Below are 16,651 nucleotides of genomic sequence, written 5' to 3' on the forward strand. Positions count from 1 at the left end.
ACACAGCTCACAGCAACCTCCAACTCCTGGGCTCAAGCGATTCTCTTGCCTCAGCCTCCCGAGTAGCTGGGACTACAGGCGCCCGCCACAACGCCCGGCTATTTTTTTTTTTTGGTTGCAGTTTGGCCGGGGCTGGGCCTGAACCCGCCACCCTCGGTATATGGGGCCGGCGCCCTACTGACTGAGCCACAGGCGCCACCTGATAAATGAAGTCTTTACGTTACAAAATTAATGTACACAAATCAATAATATTTCTACATACTAATAACAGTCAAGCTGAGAGTCAAATTAAGAACTCAATATCAGGGTGGTATCTGTGGCTCAAACGGGTAGGGCGCCGGTCCCATATGCCAGAGGTGACGTTTTCAAACCCAGCCCCGGCCAAAAACCAAAAAAAATAGAACTCAATATCAGGCCAGTGTGGAGTCCTTGCACGCTTACCCTCTTGTAGCTGCTTTCTCAACCTAGTCCAGCATCACCATGGTGGACGCCTTCGTGGGTGCCTGGAAGCTAGTGGATAGCAAGAATTTCGATGACTATATGAAGTCAATTGGCATGGGTTTTGCTACCAGGCAGGTGGCCAATATGACCAAGCCAACCACAGTCATCAAAAAGAATGGGGACACTATCATCTTAAAGACACAGAGCACCTTCAAGAACATGGAGATCAGCTTTAAGTTTGAGGTGGAGTTTTATGAGACAAGAGCAGATGACAGGAAGGTCAAGTCCAGTGTGATACTAGATGGAGGCAAACTTGTCCACCTGTAGAAGTGGGACAGGCAATAGACGACACTTGTGTGGGAGCTAAGTGATGGCAAATTTATCCTGATGCTCACCCATGGTAGTGTAGTTTGCACTCCCACTTACGAGAGATGCATGACTTGCCCATGCCTTCCCTGACTGATGCTGATTGGCTGACCCTGGACTCAGAACCACATTGCCTCATTTTTTTATCTCTGCATTTTGTATAAATACATCTTGATTGAGGGATTCTTCTGGAGTCAGGTGCCACGAGCCTGGCTCCAGTTCCAGCTTAAAAATAAATAAATAAAAGAACTTAATATTATTTTCAATAGCTGCAAAGAGAAGTAAATATCTAGGAATACACTTAACCAAGAGGTGAAAAATCTCTACAAGGACAACTATAAAACACTGATGAAAGAAATCACAACTAAACAAACAAATTGAAACACATTCCATGTTCACGGATTGGAAGAATGAACACAGTTAAAATGTCAATACTGCCCCAAAGTCATTTATAGATACAGGGCAATTCCCATCAAAATGCCAATTACATTTTTTACGGATCTAGAAACGATCAATCCTAAATTTCATATGGAGTTATAAAAGAGCCTAAATAGCCAAGGTAATCTTAAGCAAAAAAGGACAAATCTGGAGGCATCGCGTTACTAGACTTCAAATTATTTTATAAGGAGATAGTAACCAAAACAGTATGGTGTTGGTATAAATGTAGACACATAGACCATTGGAATAGAATAGAGAATCCAGTAATAAAGTCAGTCAGACGGCTATAAACAATTTTGGCAAAGCATATAAAAATAAACACTGGGGAAAGGTCACCCTATTCGAAAAATTGTACTGGGAAAATTGGATTGCCACATGCAGAAGAATTAAACTGGATTCCTCTCTTTTACAGTATAGAAAAATTAATTCAAGATGGATTAAAAACTTAAATGTAAAACCTGAAACCATAAAATTTCTAGAAGAAAACATAGAAAAACCTCTTCTAGACATCTGCCAGGGCAAAGATTTATGACAAAGACACAAAAGACAAATACTGTAACAACAAAAATAAATAAATGGGACTTAATTAAAAAGTTTCTGTACAGCAAAGAAAATAATCATCAGAGTAAATAACAATCTGCAGAAATGGAGAAAACATTTACAATCTATACATCCAACAGAAGACCGACAGCCAGTATCTAGAAGAATTCAAATCAGCAAGAAAAAAAAAATTACCTCATTAAAAAGTGGGCAAAAGACATGGACAATTTTTCAAGAGAAAGAGACAAAAAGCTAACACACATGAAAAATTACTCCACATCACTAATCATCAGGGAAATGGAGGTTTAAACCATAGTGAGATATCCTTGTTAGAATGACTATGATTGAAAAATCAAAAAAGAATAGATATTGGCAGGGGTGGAGTGAAAAAACAACACTTATACATGGTTTATGGAAGTATAAATTAGTACAAATTCTATTAGTATGAAGATTTCCTCAAAGAACTAAAAGTAGATAATGCCATTTGATCCAGTTATCACCCTACTGGGTATATTATATGCCAAAAGAAAGTGGGTATATTATATGCCAAAAGTCATTTTATCAAAAAGATAGCTGCACTCCAGTGTTTATGACAGCACACTTCACACTTGCAAAGATGTGGAATCAACTTAAGTGCCTAATCAAAAGATAAGTGGATAAAGAAAATATGAAAAATATGTATATCACTATGGACAAGGGGAATACTTCAAAGGTGATCATAGTGATATTTAGCCATGAGATATGTAGCATTTTTTTCTAGGGTGAGTGCATGAACTTAATTGACTTTGCATGTATATCTTTCTCCAATATATATTTATATATAGACTGTAACAATATATACACAAATATATAATGTTATATATATAAGATGTTATATATGTATATATATGATATATATATAATATATAAATAAAATGTTTATTGCTGCAACTTGGATGAAACTGGAGATCAGTAACCTAAGTGAAATATTTCAGGAATGGAAAAACAAATACTACACCTTGTCACTTATAAGTGGGAACAAAACATTGGGTATTCAAGGTGATAACGTGGTGTGATTGACATTGGAAACCAAGAAGAGGGAAGAAGAGGGATAAAAATTTACCTACCAGGTTCAAGTGACACTATTCTGGTAACAGGCACACTAAAAGCCCTGACCTCCGATGCTTGTGTAAGAATTATAATTGGAAATGTTTTATAAATGTTAAGTATGACACATACTTAAAGTAAATGTACCTTTATTTTTATTTGATCATAAGATGATTGTTAAGGCTAATATAAAAAATTGTGTTTCTGTTATAAATCCTATTGTATATATTTTATTACACTTACTTTTAAAAGTCTATTGTCTTTTAAAAGTATCACAGAAAGAAAAATTAACCTTTCATATTTACCTATATTTTATCATTTCTATCATTCTTTGTCTTAATGTATGTACAAATTTCCACCTAATGTAATTTCTGTTTAGCCTGAAAAACTTCCTTTAATATTTTAGTATGGGTTTTACTGGTGATGAGTTTTCTGAACATTTTCATATGTGAAAAACTTCCTTTTAACCTTTTTTACTTGTGATTTTGGTGTCTTTTTTTTTTAATCAGTTTTATTTAAGAATTTCCAACGTTGACAACTCTTATAAAAGCATCCAAGCACAGGACACGGAACTGCAGCAAACAGCAGGCTTATGGGCCGCTAACAGACATTAGAACTTCCACCCTTCTTTGAGACACCTGAGCTCACTGGTGAACTCTGCTTCCAAGTTCTCCTGCAAAGCACACCACAAGCTCAGTCCATGTTCTCAACCCATCAGCTTCAGTTCACATTACCACACTTACAGATCAGTAACAGAAGAGAACACACACCATACGGCATTCACAGCAGTTGACAAAAGGGTAAGGGAAATACAAGTATCGTTTCACTTAACACATTCAGCTAATATGGGTTATCTAAGAACAAAACTCACTTAAAGTCTTCCAACAGATGTGGATGTCCTTTGAATGCAAAAAACATTCGTACATTATTTGCTATCATTGCTCTCTGCACACACTCTCACCAAAGCCACGGGATCGAGAGACACATCTCGCCAAGTTAAAAAATATCCCTTATGCACCACCAAGTCTCTGCACGCGCTCTCCTTTTCTCGCTCATACTAGCCTTTCATGCCTCGGCACCACCATCAATCCCACACAAGGTTTCAAAAGTTCAAACAGCCTTCTGGTTCCAGCCTTGTGTTCATAGCGTTCATACGACTCCATGAAATAAAGTAGCGGATAAAAATGGGACACCCACCATCAAAGACGAAGCCTGTGATGCGTGATGACGAATTCTTGAATGAGAAAGCATGTAGACAGAAGTATTCCTATGGCAGAATATTTACAGCACTACTTTCAATGAAGTGCTTCTTCCATAAACATTTGAAATGAGATGAACTGCAGAGATTAAATGAAGACTTCATATTGTACTTTTGTATATGAGGGGAGACAAGTGTTAAAAACAAAAACAAAAGAACCAAACACTGTGACATCATGATCTCTCAAAAGGAGATTTACTTAAGGAAAAAAATCCATATGTTGGGGTTCAAATTAAAACAAGGAAAAAAGAATGTAGTTCTAATCAATGGTTTCCATTTGAACATGCAAAGAATTCACTTCACGAGTCCAGGGATAAATTATTATGGGAGAAACCGTTTGATATCAATTGTAGTGTTGGTTTACCATTTAAGCAAACAGTAGTTTGCTTTCAACCACTCAATATTTCAACCCTTCATGTAACAAAACTTATAAAAATTCCTTTAGCTCTTCCTTTTTTTCTAAAGAAAAATGTCAAAAATACTGCTGAATATACTCCACACTGAACAAACCAATTTTGAAAATTCTTAGTACATATGTATTTTACAATATACTTACCATAAGCGTAGAAAAATTTAAATTCCCACCATTCCACATCCCCCAGCCAGAAGACTTAGAATCCATGCTTGAACCAAAGCCTCCATTAAAACCACTCCCTGACCCTGCATTTGATGCTGACCCCCAACCAATTGCTGCACCAGAATTAGAACCACTGTAAGAGTTATTTCCAGAACCAAAGGCCTGATTTGGCTCTCTCTGCATGTTGCCTCTGATGGACCTGACTGGTTCTGCTGACTGGCTAACATGCCCATCATACCCCAACTGCTCTGCAGCACTGCCTGAGCTGCAGCCATCATTACTGGATTAATGCTGAAAGCACCAAAGTTCATCCCACCACCCATATTACTACCTTGATTGTTTCCCAAGCCAGCTCCACCCCCTCTACTATTACCAAATCCACCCTGATTCCCAAAGCCACCTGGATTACCACCAAATCTTCCACTTCTTTCTAACTGTCTATTGCTATTGTGCTTAGGTTCGGCATTGGATATATGTATGCTGACTCCTTTAATGATCAAGTCCTCTCCACAAAGAGACTGGACAACCTGATCATCTGCAAATGTAACAAAGGCAAAAGCCCTGAATGGTTTGGGAATGAAGACATCTACCACTTCTCCATACTGACAAAAGAACTACCGCAACTCATCATCAGTCATGTCCTCTGTGCAGCGCCCAGCAAATACCTTCCTGCTTCTCAAAGGTTCATCCAGGCTTTGCTTAGAATTAGGAAGTTTACAGTCATACCATCGTCTGTCTATCATATGTCGCTGTGACATTACTTTCACCTGGGTTTCATATTCCGTAAAATGAACAAAGCCAAACCCTTTTGAATGACCAGTTTTTATATCTTTCTTAACCTGCACCATAACAACTTCCCCAAAGGTACTAAAATATTCCTTTAGATCCTGTTCTGTTGTTTTCCACGGGAGACCCAGCACTATTAAATCAGATGTTTTCTGGACTGCTCTTTTCACTTTCACTGCTGAGGAAGCATCTGTCTCATCCATTTTCCTTTCGTTATCTTTGGGATAGTTGACAACATAAACCAGATTTCCCCAACCAGCATCAGAGGCATGCAGAATTCCTTCTACCAGCCGCACACCTCTCATACACTGAGATACTGGATTCCTGTAGCGCAGCCCACATGCCCCTGGAAATTGGGCTGTAAGTGTGGACAGCAGCACTGTCCCATCATCTTCTGATGGTATTTCAATGGGCTCGTCATTCTCATCTTCGGTTACCCGAATATATTCAGACATCTTTTCTTATTTTTCTGCTAGGCCACTGCTAAGAAGCCCGATAGGGAAACCGAAGCAGTGAGGAACCCAAAAGCAGCCCAGACAGCGCTTCATTCCCACAAAATGGCTCTAGGGCCGCCTCCTTCCCCCATGATTTTGGTCTTCATTCTTGTCATTGTCCTCCTCCTTGTCCTTCTCTTCAGTTTAAATTTTAAACTATTCCACTGTCTTTGCCTGCTGTTTGTGTGTGTGAGTGAGAGACAGAGAGAGAGAATTCAGCAGTTATTCTTACTCTTGTTTTCCTGGTTGAAACTTTTTTTCTCTAGCTGCCTCAAAATTTTCTCTTTATCTCTGTATTCAGCAGTTTACTATGATAAGCCATACACATACACACATATATGGGTACGCATGCAATATATATTTATATATAGACCGTAACAAACTAGTCAACATACAGAGATAGTTCACAGAAGGAATTTCCATTGAATATCTGTGGTGCATGTCTGGTCTATGAAAATTAGGTCAATTTAAGGAGGTGATCACAGAAGAATAAAGAAAAGAAGGAAAAGGTAAAGGGGGAAGTATAAAGTAAACCACCTGTGTAAGCCCCCTACAAATAACTAGACACAGACTTGTGTGGACATTTTGGTTGAGTAAAGCAAAGGGTTGCAGGTTGCCGCAAAGCAATCACATGCCATGGCAGCCAGAAGAAGCGTTCAGCTGTTCCAAAGAAAGCAGTGAGCCAAGCTGGATGGCACACCCAAGGTGGTGTATTTCTACACACCAGGAAGTGTTTGAGCATGTGAGGTATGACAGAAGATGCATAGCCTATGCCAGTATAAAATAAATAAAATATAAACAAAATAATATAAAATATAAGTAAGATACATTCTGTTTTATATGTTAGGCTTCCCTGAGTGCAGTGATTCTTATAAATGGAAATAAGCCTTGCAGGGACCCAGGAACTATGCCTGACACTATTATAAATATATTGGTTCCAATTAGGGTTATGAATCTTCCAAGATTAGATGGAACCTCTGTCTGTGACTTGGAATCCGATATGCTCACCAAAGAACAATGCCCAGTGGGTAACTCTTCTGGCACAGTAAATTTGTCAGTTTTGAGGTTCTATGTAGTTGTCTTGCATGTATTTAGTCTTTTTTGTTTCTTGTGATTGTATACATTTTTAAATTATCTCTTATTTTTAAACAAAATAATATTATGGTCTGTCTATTAATTTCCATATCTTAAATTTTAATCATTCTGTTCCTACTGTCTGGTATTTCAACTGGCTCTCATATTTGGTATCTTATTCCTTTTGTGACAGTCATTATTTTTCATTGTATGGAGGTTATTGTATTTGAATAATTATTGGTAGGAATAATTGAGGCTTCGATTGTTTGCTTGCTTGTTCAGTTCATCTGTCCTTAACCATCATCCAGGCTTGAGATCCCGAGACCTCCAGGGCTGCTAATCTGTGCCGGAGTTGGTTACTTTAGGTTTCCCTTCATCCCAAGGAAATAACGTGAGGTGTATCGATCAGACTTCTTCCCTGAACATGCCCTAGGCTTCCTATTAACCTAAAAGAAACTGAATTCACAGCACAGTTTGGGAACACTTTCTTTTCACTTGTCAAATTCTCCCTTGGCAAAAGCATTTTTGAGGGTTAGGTCTACTTCTCTGGGTTTTCACCCTTTCTGGTGAGGCAATTCCTTATCCTGTAAGCTCTAAAGTCCTATTTAAGATATATCTAATACTTTATCATTTGTTTTAGTTGTGCCCACTAGGGGATGGATTAAAATGGCCAAGCCTGCCATTGTTGGAATAGAAATGTAAATTACATGCCTGTGAGTGGAAGATTAGACTTGCACAGCTATTCACAGGTATCAATATATTTGGTGTGAACTGTCCTCACCTTCTGCAGTTGTTGCTCAGATGTTACCCTGTTTCCCCGAAAATAAGACATCCTCTGAAAATAAGACCTACTTACAGGAAAGATTAGACATCCCCTGAAAATAAGACCTAGCACATCTTTGGGAGCACACCTTAAAATAAGACACTGTCTAATTTTCGGGGAAACAGGGTATGTTCCCAGGGAGACCTGCAGTGATCACTCCCTGCACCTGGCATGTCAGCTTCCAAATGCTGCTCTACTTTGCCTTTCTCCATGTCACTCTATTAATAGTCTGTATCACTAACTTGTTAGTTTTATTGTCTGAACCCTATGCTAGAAGATAAATGCCATTAGGGCAGACCTCCTTGCCTGTTTATCACTTATATCCCCAAAAGCGTAGAACAGTGCTTGGAATATGAGTCCCTCAATATGGTTCTTGAATGTATGAAAGAACAAATGGATTTCTTATGATTAATTTTTCATGATTTTGTCAGGAAAAGGTAAGGAGAAGACAGGAAAAGGAAATAAATGTGGTAGTTATCACTGTAAAAGATTGATAAAGTCTTTCCAGGGGCCAATCTTTAGGGGAGAGGCAGTCAAGTCCCCTAGAGCTTCCTGAGTAGGATGTGAGTGGAACCACAAACAAGTCACTCCAAAAGGTTTTTCTCCTTTCTCATGGGACACTCTGCAATTGGATTACCGCCACCACCACCCCAGAAATTATTGCTCGTTTGGCTTTACTCAGTTCCTAAGGAGTTCAGAAATTCTGTTCATTCCACCAAAATAAGTCAATTATTTTGACCTGGCAAAGAAATTAACAGGACAGTCAGAGACAACTGATCCTGCTCTCTTTCAGAGACGCGTTAACTATCGTAAAACTGGAGGCCAGAATTGTATGGGTCCACAAAGCTCATTTCCAGTAGGTAGCCTTTCTGCAACAGTATGTCTCCAACAATTTTATTATCTGGTTCCACTTTGTCATTTCCTTTCAGAATATACTCAGACATAACTAGGATTACCAGGCTTATCTCAGGATAAGAGGATTTTGAAAATGGAAACAATTGTAGGGGTGCCCAACCTTTTTTCTTCTCTGAAAGAAAAAAAGACACCCAAGAGGTGTCTTGGGCCTACCTTAAATACTGATGGAGCAAAAGAAAAGCCCTTGCAAACTTTTTGTGATATCTGACACCACAGATAAGCAAAACAGTCCTCAGATAATCTGCATGCAGCTCCGAGACCATATGATGGATACTACTGGCTAAGGGTTTAGATGTATAATAACCTTAACTTATGATAGAGAACAACTTTTAGGAAAAATATGAATAAAATCTGAAAGGATTTTAAGCAATTGGTATACAGTTTCATGTGAAACAATGTGTTCCTAATTTTAAATTTAATTTTATTCCATTCCTACTATAGGCCACTGATTTACTATTTGATCTGAAAATCTACCCCCTACATTTACTAAAAAGGTCCACACTGGGTAATGATGCATGACCAGATATATTTTGCCCATAGAAATTCAATTTCCTTTTACCATTTTATTAATATTAATGAGACATTGTAGCAAATTCTGCAAAATAAAAGGTGTCACTAAGAGCATATTTTTTTTACTAAACTTTCTCTTTAGGGCTCCCTTAATCTCCTTGTTCCTGAGACTGTAGATGAAGGGGTTCAGCATGGGGATCACCACCATGTAGAACACAGACATCACCTTGTTCTGGTCGGTTGAGTAGTTGGACTTGGGCATCACGTAAATGAAGGTAATAGTTCCATAGTAGAGAGTGACTGCAGTGAGGTGGGAGGTACAGGTGGAGAAGGCCTTGTGGCGGCCCTCCCTGGAGCGCATCTTCAGGATGGTGGTGAGGATGTAGATGTAGGAGACGGCTATGACAGACACAGTGACCACGATGATGGAGCCTGAGGAAAATGAGGGAAGAACTGCAGGGACACTGTTATCAAAACAGGAGAGCTCAATTAAAGGAGCAAAATCACAGAAAAAATGATTGACTTGATTTGGGCCACAGAAGGATAAAGAAAAGAAGGAAAAGGTAAAGAAAGAAGCATTAAGAAAACCACCTATATAAGCCACTACAAGTAACTGGACACAGACTTGTGTGGACATTTTGGTTGAATAAAGCAGAGGGTTGCAGATTGCCACAAAGCGATCATATGCCATGGCAGCCAGAAGGAAGCATTCAGCTGTCCCGAAGAAATTAGCTGAACCATGCTGGATTGCGCATCCATGGTAGGAGATTGCATTTCTATCCACCAGGAAGTTTATGAGCATATTAGGTGTGACAGAAGATGAACAGCCCATGTCAGCAAAAGCCAAGTGGCTCAGAAAAAAATACATAGGGTGATGGAGCTGAGAGGAGATTCTGATTAGAATGATTGTGCTGAGGTTGCCAGATATGGTCACCAGGTAGATGCATAGGATGATCACGAAGAGGATGACTCGCAGGATGGGATCATCAGTTAAGCCCAATAAAATGAACTCTGTCACAGCAGTGAAGTTCCCATCCACCAGGGACTCCATGAGACGGTGTATCTTCTTTTCTTTATCATAGGCCAGAGTGAGCCTATGATGAGAACAGTACATTAAACCAGTTATAAATTTGATGGTTGCATTTTTATTAGTATACATGGGGAATCATTATAAAGTTATTCAAACACCAGTTTATTTTTACACTAAACAATGAGTCTACTTGTACTTTGAAAATTATTTTTACTATGTACACCAGAAAAGTTTCCTTCAAATAATGTCCTTTTTTTGTTATATTGTTTCCAAAAAGACAGGTAAGGATAAGAAAAAAAGGTTACAAGTCTATAAAAAAATGCATATAGAGTTTAAATAAAGGCTTGAGTAATAGCTAACATTACATGTTTATTAAATGATAAGCATAGGGCTAAGAATTTTTATACATCGTCTGTCTCATTTTCCATAAAATAATATTAGTTTCATCATTATTTTGTAGCAGCATAAACTGAGTGTAGAAGAGGTTAAGTAACTTGTACAAGGTTACAAAGCAAGAAGTGAAGTCAGAATATAAACCCTAGGAAGTCTGGCTGCTTATTCCTATAGTAACTATGCAACAAATAATGTTTATAGTTAAATATATTATTGTTTTATTTTTCAGGTAGTTTGACATTAATCATTATGCAAAAACATGATTAACATTCAGTACATAATTAAAATACATTTGTTTAAACAAATCAAACAACTTCTTACTGTAATAATATTTTCTAATTGGGGTTTTGTGGAATGAAATATTATTTTCAACACAATGTATAGCTGAGTAAAGTATAGCCTAAAAATTGAAGAAGGACCATCTAGCTAGTAGCCAGGTTGACCCTCATCTCTAAGCTTTCTGAGTTTATGTCCCATGCTCTGTCTAACATGCTATTGCTTTCAGGCTAAAAGCATTTGGATCCATAAACAAAGTAAGCCTTTGGGCAAAAATTTACATCATCATTACATTTTTAAATCTTTACTCCAAATCTTTATAATATCTCTAAGTGCCCAAAGTGTCTCAAAGCTAGTGAATTTATTAGCATGGCAGAGTGCCTAGCTTGAATAGTGTTGAAAGGTCATCTGAATTTCTGTCTTTAGGTAGATTTGGAATTCTAGTAACTTGGATTATGCCTTCTTTTCATGTGAAACTGATGGTGAAAAAGAGCAATTCAGCCAAAGTTTCTCACTAGCTGATTGTTTGATTACATCTACCCTGTTTCTGCACTGTGGCTTGTGAGTACAGATATAAAGTGTTCTTAAATGGTAAATGAAAACCAACACATCGGATTCATTAACAAAAGCCAATGTCTTACCTTTTGGAGTGAGAACTCATTCATCTTTCAGTAACAAATCAAAGTCACAGTGGTTATGTAGCTATATATTATTTTTGTTTTCCTTTGGGGAGAAAAATCCCTAAAGACTTTAGAGGTTCAAATGTGAATTCAAAGGCACCATTCAGCATCATTATTTTCTATAGTGGATACTGAGAAGTTCAATTCACACACAAAAACAACTAATCTTTCCTAGATTCTGTCAGTTCTCAAATGATCAATTTATTTTTTGTTTCTAAGTCAGTGGTTCTCAACTTTCCTAATGCCATGGCCCTTTAATACAGTTCCTGTGGGTCGTGACTCACAGTTTGAAAACCGCTGATCTAGGTGTTTATGCATAGTTCTATAACCTTAATTATATAGGTTATAATTTGTAACCTTACCTTATAAATATAGGTTCCAAGTGTACTATGATGTTTCTGATTAAGAAATATTCAACATTAAATTTCAGGTATAAAATATTTACCTTAGCTTTATTCATTTAATATTATTTATTGATAAGAATTTTGTATTAATATCTACAAGGCATATCATATGTATTTTGAGGGGGTATGAGGTGTAGTTTGAGATAAAGTTGTATTTTAAATAACAAAAAATTTAAAAACATATATATTAATTATAAGAGCAAAAGTAAGAAAATAAATACCTTGAAAGTTATATAAAGAAGTTAAAATTGAAAGGATGTTTGACTATGGATGAACCTTGAAGTATGATATTAAATGAAATATTCCCAACAGAAAAGGACCAATATTGTAGGATATCACTTAGATAAGGTACCTGAAACAGGCAGATTTGTAGATAAAAAATTGGATTAGAAATTACAAGGGGCTAAAGAAAGGGAGGATGAAGAGTAACTGTTTAATGGTTATAGAGATTTTGAAAAGGTTTTAGTGGTGATGGCTGCACAACATTGTGAATGTAATTAATGCCAGAGAATTGTACACTTCAAAATGATTAAAATGGCAAATTCCATGTTTAAAAAAAAAAAAAAATTCCCTAGGGGGGGAAAAAAAAAAGAAAGGATGTTTGATGATTTACAGATAAGAAATAGTCTCTCACTGTTGCTACTTCAAAGTGTTGCCTCTTGAATAGTGCCAGGCACTACAGGAGGGTGATGATGGGATATAGTATTTTTAATCCAAGAGTCTATTTTAATCTTTTTCTATTGCTAGTCTCAATTTTAGATTCTCCTACATCAACCCCTGAAGCCCCTTTTTTGAGGAAGTGGGGTTACTACCACCAAGATACATTCATTCAGAGCTTCTGTCAAGAACTATGCTTAACAGTTACACACATTTAATCAAAAAAATTTTATGAGGTAGGTGATTTTATTGTTCTTGTTTTTTCAGCTGACAGAACTGAGACTGACGAGTTCAAGCCACTTGTGCGGGGTGATTCCAGTCTACATTGTCAGTTTCCTGCTTCCAGTCCTAACCACTAACCTCTCCACTTCAATGACTTCTTCCTTCTTTGGAGCCTAAGACCTTCTGCCTTCTAGGAAGTCCTTGGCAGCCTGATCAGTCTGCATGTGAGCATATCCAAGACATGGAGGTACGTAAGACCCCCAAGGACATACATTCTCCCCCATGTTTCAAATGGACAATCTGGAAGGCAATCTCTGGGTTTCTCACTTGCCCCAGGAGAATCAAGACACTGTTGCTACACCAGTAACCTTGATCGTATGACTAGGAAGCAGATTATCCAGGGGAGAATGGGAATTTCTTTTTGTAGAAATGTATGAAGAGAATCTAAAATCTACCTGATATAATATAAAAATATATATTTCTAGAAATCTATTGTACATTATGATTATAGTTAATAATGATGTATACATGAAAATTGCTTAGAGAATAGAATACCTGATCACAAAATATTATAAGTATGTGACGTAATGGATATGTTGATTTGCTTGGTTTTACAATATATACATATATCATAAAAACAACACATTGCACTCAATCAATATATATAATTTTTATTTGTCAATTATATATTAATAAAGGCAATGAATATTTTATTTATCTTAATTCTTTTGAAATTAATACAACATACCAAATAAAAAATTTTAATGTTGACTTGTGAGATATTTTTGTATAGAGATAGTAAGATATGCAGTCTGACAACTATCACATAAAGGTGGAGGGAAGAAAAGAAACATACAAGGTCTCAAGATTTCTATATTTTATGTGATTTAATGCATTGTTAACACCAGGTAAACTTTGAAAATTTAGAGGTACATGTTGTAATCTTGAGGGCAATCACTAAAAAAGTAATGCAAAAAGATATGCCCAAAATGCCAGTAGAAAAATGCAGATAGAATTTTGAGAAGTTCAAATAGTCCATAAGCAAGCAGGAAAGGGGAAGAGAGTAACAGCAACAACAGCTATGGCAACAACAAAAACCTGAAAAAACATCTATGAAAAACTTTCAACTAATATAATCCTTTTATTTTATATGGAATTAATGTAAGGGTATACATGATTAGTTACATTGTTTGTATTGATTAGGTAAAGTTCATGGTGTGGTGAAGCCCTTGACCCAGAAAGTGTGCCATATACCCCTTCATCATGCCTGTTTAGGTGAGAGTTTACCCAACCTCTTTCCCTTCCTCCTTCTGCCCCTCCCTCCTTACTTGAATTTAATTATGTTTTTCTCTCAAGAACTCAAGAATGTATAACATCATTCTTCTTCTTTTTTTTAAATATCATTTTTATGGTACAATACTGTGTGAGTTTCATACATGTTTTAGTAAAAGGCAAGAAAGTCCATCCTCACCACTTGTATTCAACATCATACTGGAAGTCCCTGGTATTAAAATAAGTTAATAAAAAGAAACAAAAGTCATGCAGATGAAATAGGAAGTGGTAAAAATTCCTCCTTTTATATACAATTGCTCAAGCAGGATTTTCCTAGATGGCTACAAAACACATACTAGTACTATAGTACTAATTTAGTAAAATCTTAGTATGCAATGAAAACATACACAACCAATTTTATTTACACGTTAATTAATATATGATTGACAATTAAAATAGCATATATTTAAGATTTACACCATGTTTTAAAAAAGTATTATTGGGTGGCGCCTGTGGCTCAGTCGGTAAGGCGCCGGCCCCATATACCAAGGGTGGCGGGTTCAAACCCGGCCCCGGCTGAACTGCAACCAAAAAATAGCTGGGCGTCATGGCGGGTGCCTGTAGTCCCAGCTACTCGGGAGGCTGAGGCAAGAGAATCGCTTAAGCCCAAGAGTTAGAGGTTGCTGTGAGCTGTGTGATGCCATGGCACTCTACCGAGGGCCATAAAGTGAGACCCTGTCTCTACAAAAAAAAAAAAGTATTATTGATACATAATGGTTGTACATATTTTGGGGTATGTATAATGATGATCAACTCAGGGTAATTGGGATGTACAGTGTGAGGCTTTGATAAACGAACAGGAGGTCTGACAATTAAGTTCATGAATTCATCTTTGAAAAAGTGGTACATGCCTCATTGCTGAATATCACTATGGTCATCTGTGAAGTACCCCCCTTGGGAAATTTTGCACCTATGCCATTTTCTAGCTCACCATTCAAAGCAATGTTGGAACTGTTTTTCTGAAATGGCCATCAAAATTGTTGTCATGTTATGCCTTGATGTCCTGAATGTCATCAAAATGTCTTCATTTCAATATTTCTTTTATCATTGGGTAAAGAAAAAAGTCACTGGGGATCAGGTGAGTAGGGCAAGTATCCCAATACAGTTATACATTTATTGGCTAAAAACTCCCTCAGATAACAGTGCTGTGTGAGCTGGTGCATTGTCATGATGCGAGAGCCGTGAGCTGTTGGCCAATATTTTTAGTTAAGATCTTCCTGTTTCTCTATTGATATTTACTTGGTCTACTGTGCTTCTTAATAGCCAGCCAACAATTTTGATGTACAGTTTGATAAATCTGTGCAATGCTTTCATCCATTCTGCTTCTTACTGACCTCTCTTCATCAATGACACTTTGTCTGCCCTCAGAAAGACTTTTTTTTTTTTTTTTTTGTTTTTGTGGTTTTTGGCCGGGGCTGGGTTTGAACCCGCCACCTCCGGCATATGGGACCCGCGCCCTACTCACTGAGCCACAGGCGCCGCCCCTTCAGAAAGACTTTTAATCCATTTGTTCATTGCATTTTCTCCATGGCATTATCCATAAAATTGGACTAACATGTTATTGATTTCACTTTCACTCTTGCCAAGTTTAACAAGAAATTTAATGTTTGATGTTGCTCTAATTCATGCTCTAACATTTTTGCACTGGCACACAAAAACACAACAGCTAATGCCACACAATAGACAACAGCTAATAGACACAAACCTAAGTGTGAGACACTGATATATCAAGTTTATGAAACCTTACCAAGTTATTTGTATAGTGCTGCCAATGTAAGTGCACAGTGGCAAGTTTGCAAACTTGATCTTCAGACCTCATCATATGCAATGGTGCAAGGGGGGCAATGGCTGGTGGTGGATTGTATGCATTCATGGCAGTGCAGTTAAAGTTCTGGGTGGATGTGAGTTGTTTAAACATTGGACAGAACATTATAAGGAGATGGATATGAATTAAGAGGTAAAAGGAGAAACCTGGGATGACTCCTATTCTAAGCAATGAATATCTTATAAGAAAAGGCAAGATTTCGGCTCGATGCCCTTAGCACAGTGGTTACAGCACCAGCCACATGCACTGAGGCTGGTGGGTTCGAGCCCAGCCCAGGCCAGTTAAGCAACAACAACAACAACAACAAAATAACTGGGTGCCTATAGTTCAAGCTACTTGGGAGGCTGAGGCAAGTGAATCATTTAAGCCCAAGAGTTAGAGGTTGCTGTGAGCTGTGACGCCAGGGCACTCTACCAAGGGTGACATAATGTGACTCTGTCTCAAACAAAAAAAAAAAAAAAAGGAAAGGCAAGATTTGATTAGAGCAACAAACAAACATTATAATTGAAGAATTTCAACAACTA

General features: G+C 37.4%; 1 protein-coding gene and 2 pseudogenes across 2 annotated transcripts; 1 reads left to right on the top strand and 2 right to left on the bottom strand.

Annotated features, from left to right (window-relative positions):
• The first annotated feature begins 480 nt into the window (after nt 1-480).
• LOC128564441 (fatty acid-binding protein, heart-like) lies at nt 481-900 on the top strand (annotated as a pseudogene).
• A 2,467-nt stretch (nt 901-3,367) lies between these two features.
• LOC128565732 (TAR DNA-binding protein 43-like) lies at nt 3,368-6,045 on the bottom strand (annotated as a pseudogene). The gene is made up of 2 exons (XR_008374322.1): nt 5,089-6,045; nt 3,368-4,208 (listed from the first exon to the last, which is right to left on the bottom strand). The product of XR_008374322.1 is annotated as a TAR DNA-binding protein 43-like (transcript).
• Nucleotides 6,046-9,342: 3,297 nt separating this feature from the next.
• On the bottom strand, nt 9,343-10,359 carry LOC128564442 (olfactory receptor 502-like). The gene has a single exon (XM_053559918.1). It carries the CDS (start codon nt 10,357-10,359, stop codon nt 9,343-9,345), a length of 1,017 nt encoding a protein of 338 aa, XP_053415893.1.
• Nucleotides 10,360-16,651: the final 6,292 nt, after the last annotated feature.

Source organism: Nycticebus coucang, chromosome 14 (assembly GCF_027406575.1).
Source record: "Nycticebus coucang isolate mNycCou1 chromosome 14, mNycCou1.pri, whole genome shotgun sequence".
NCBI classification, from domain to species: Eukaryota; Metazoa; Chordata; class Mammalia; order Primates; family Lorisidae; genus Nycticebus; species Nycticebus coucang.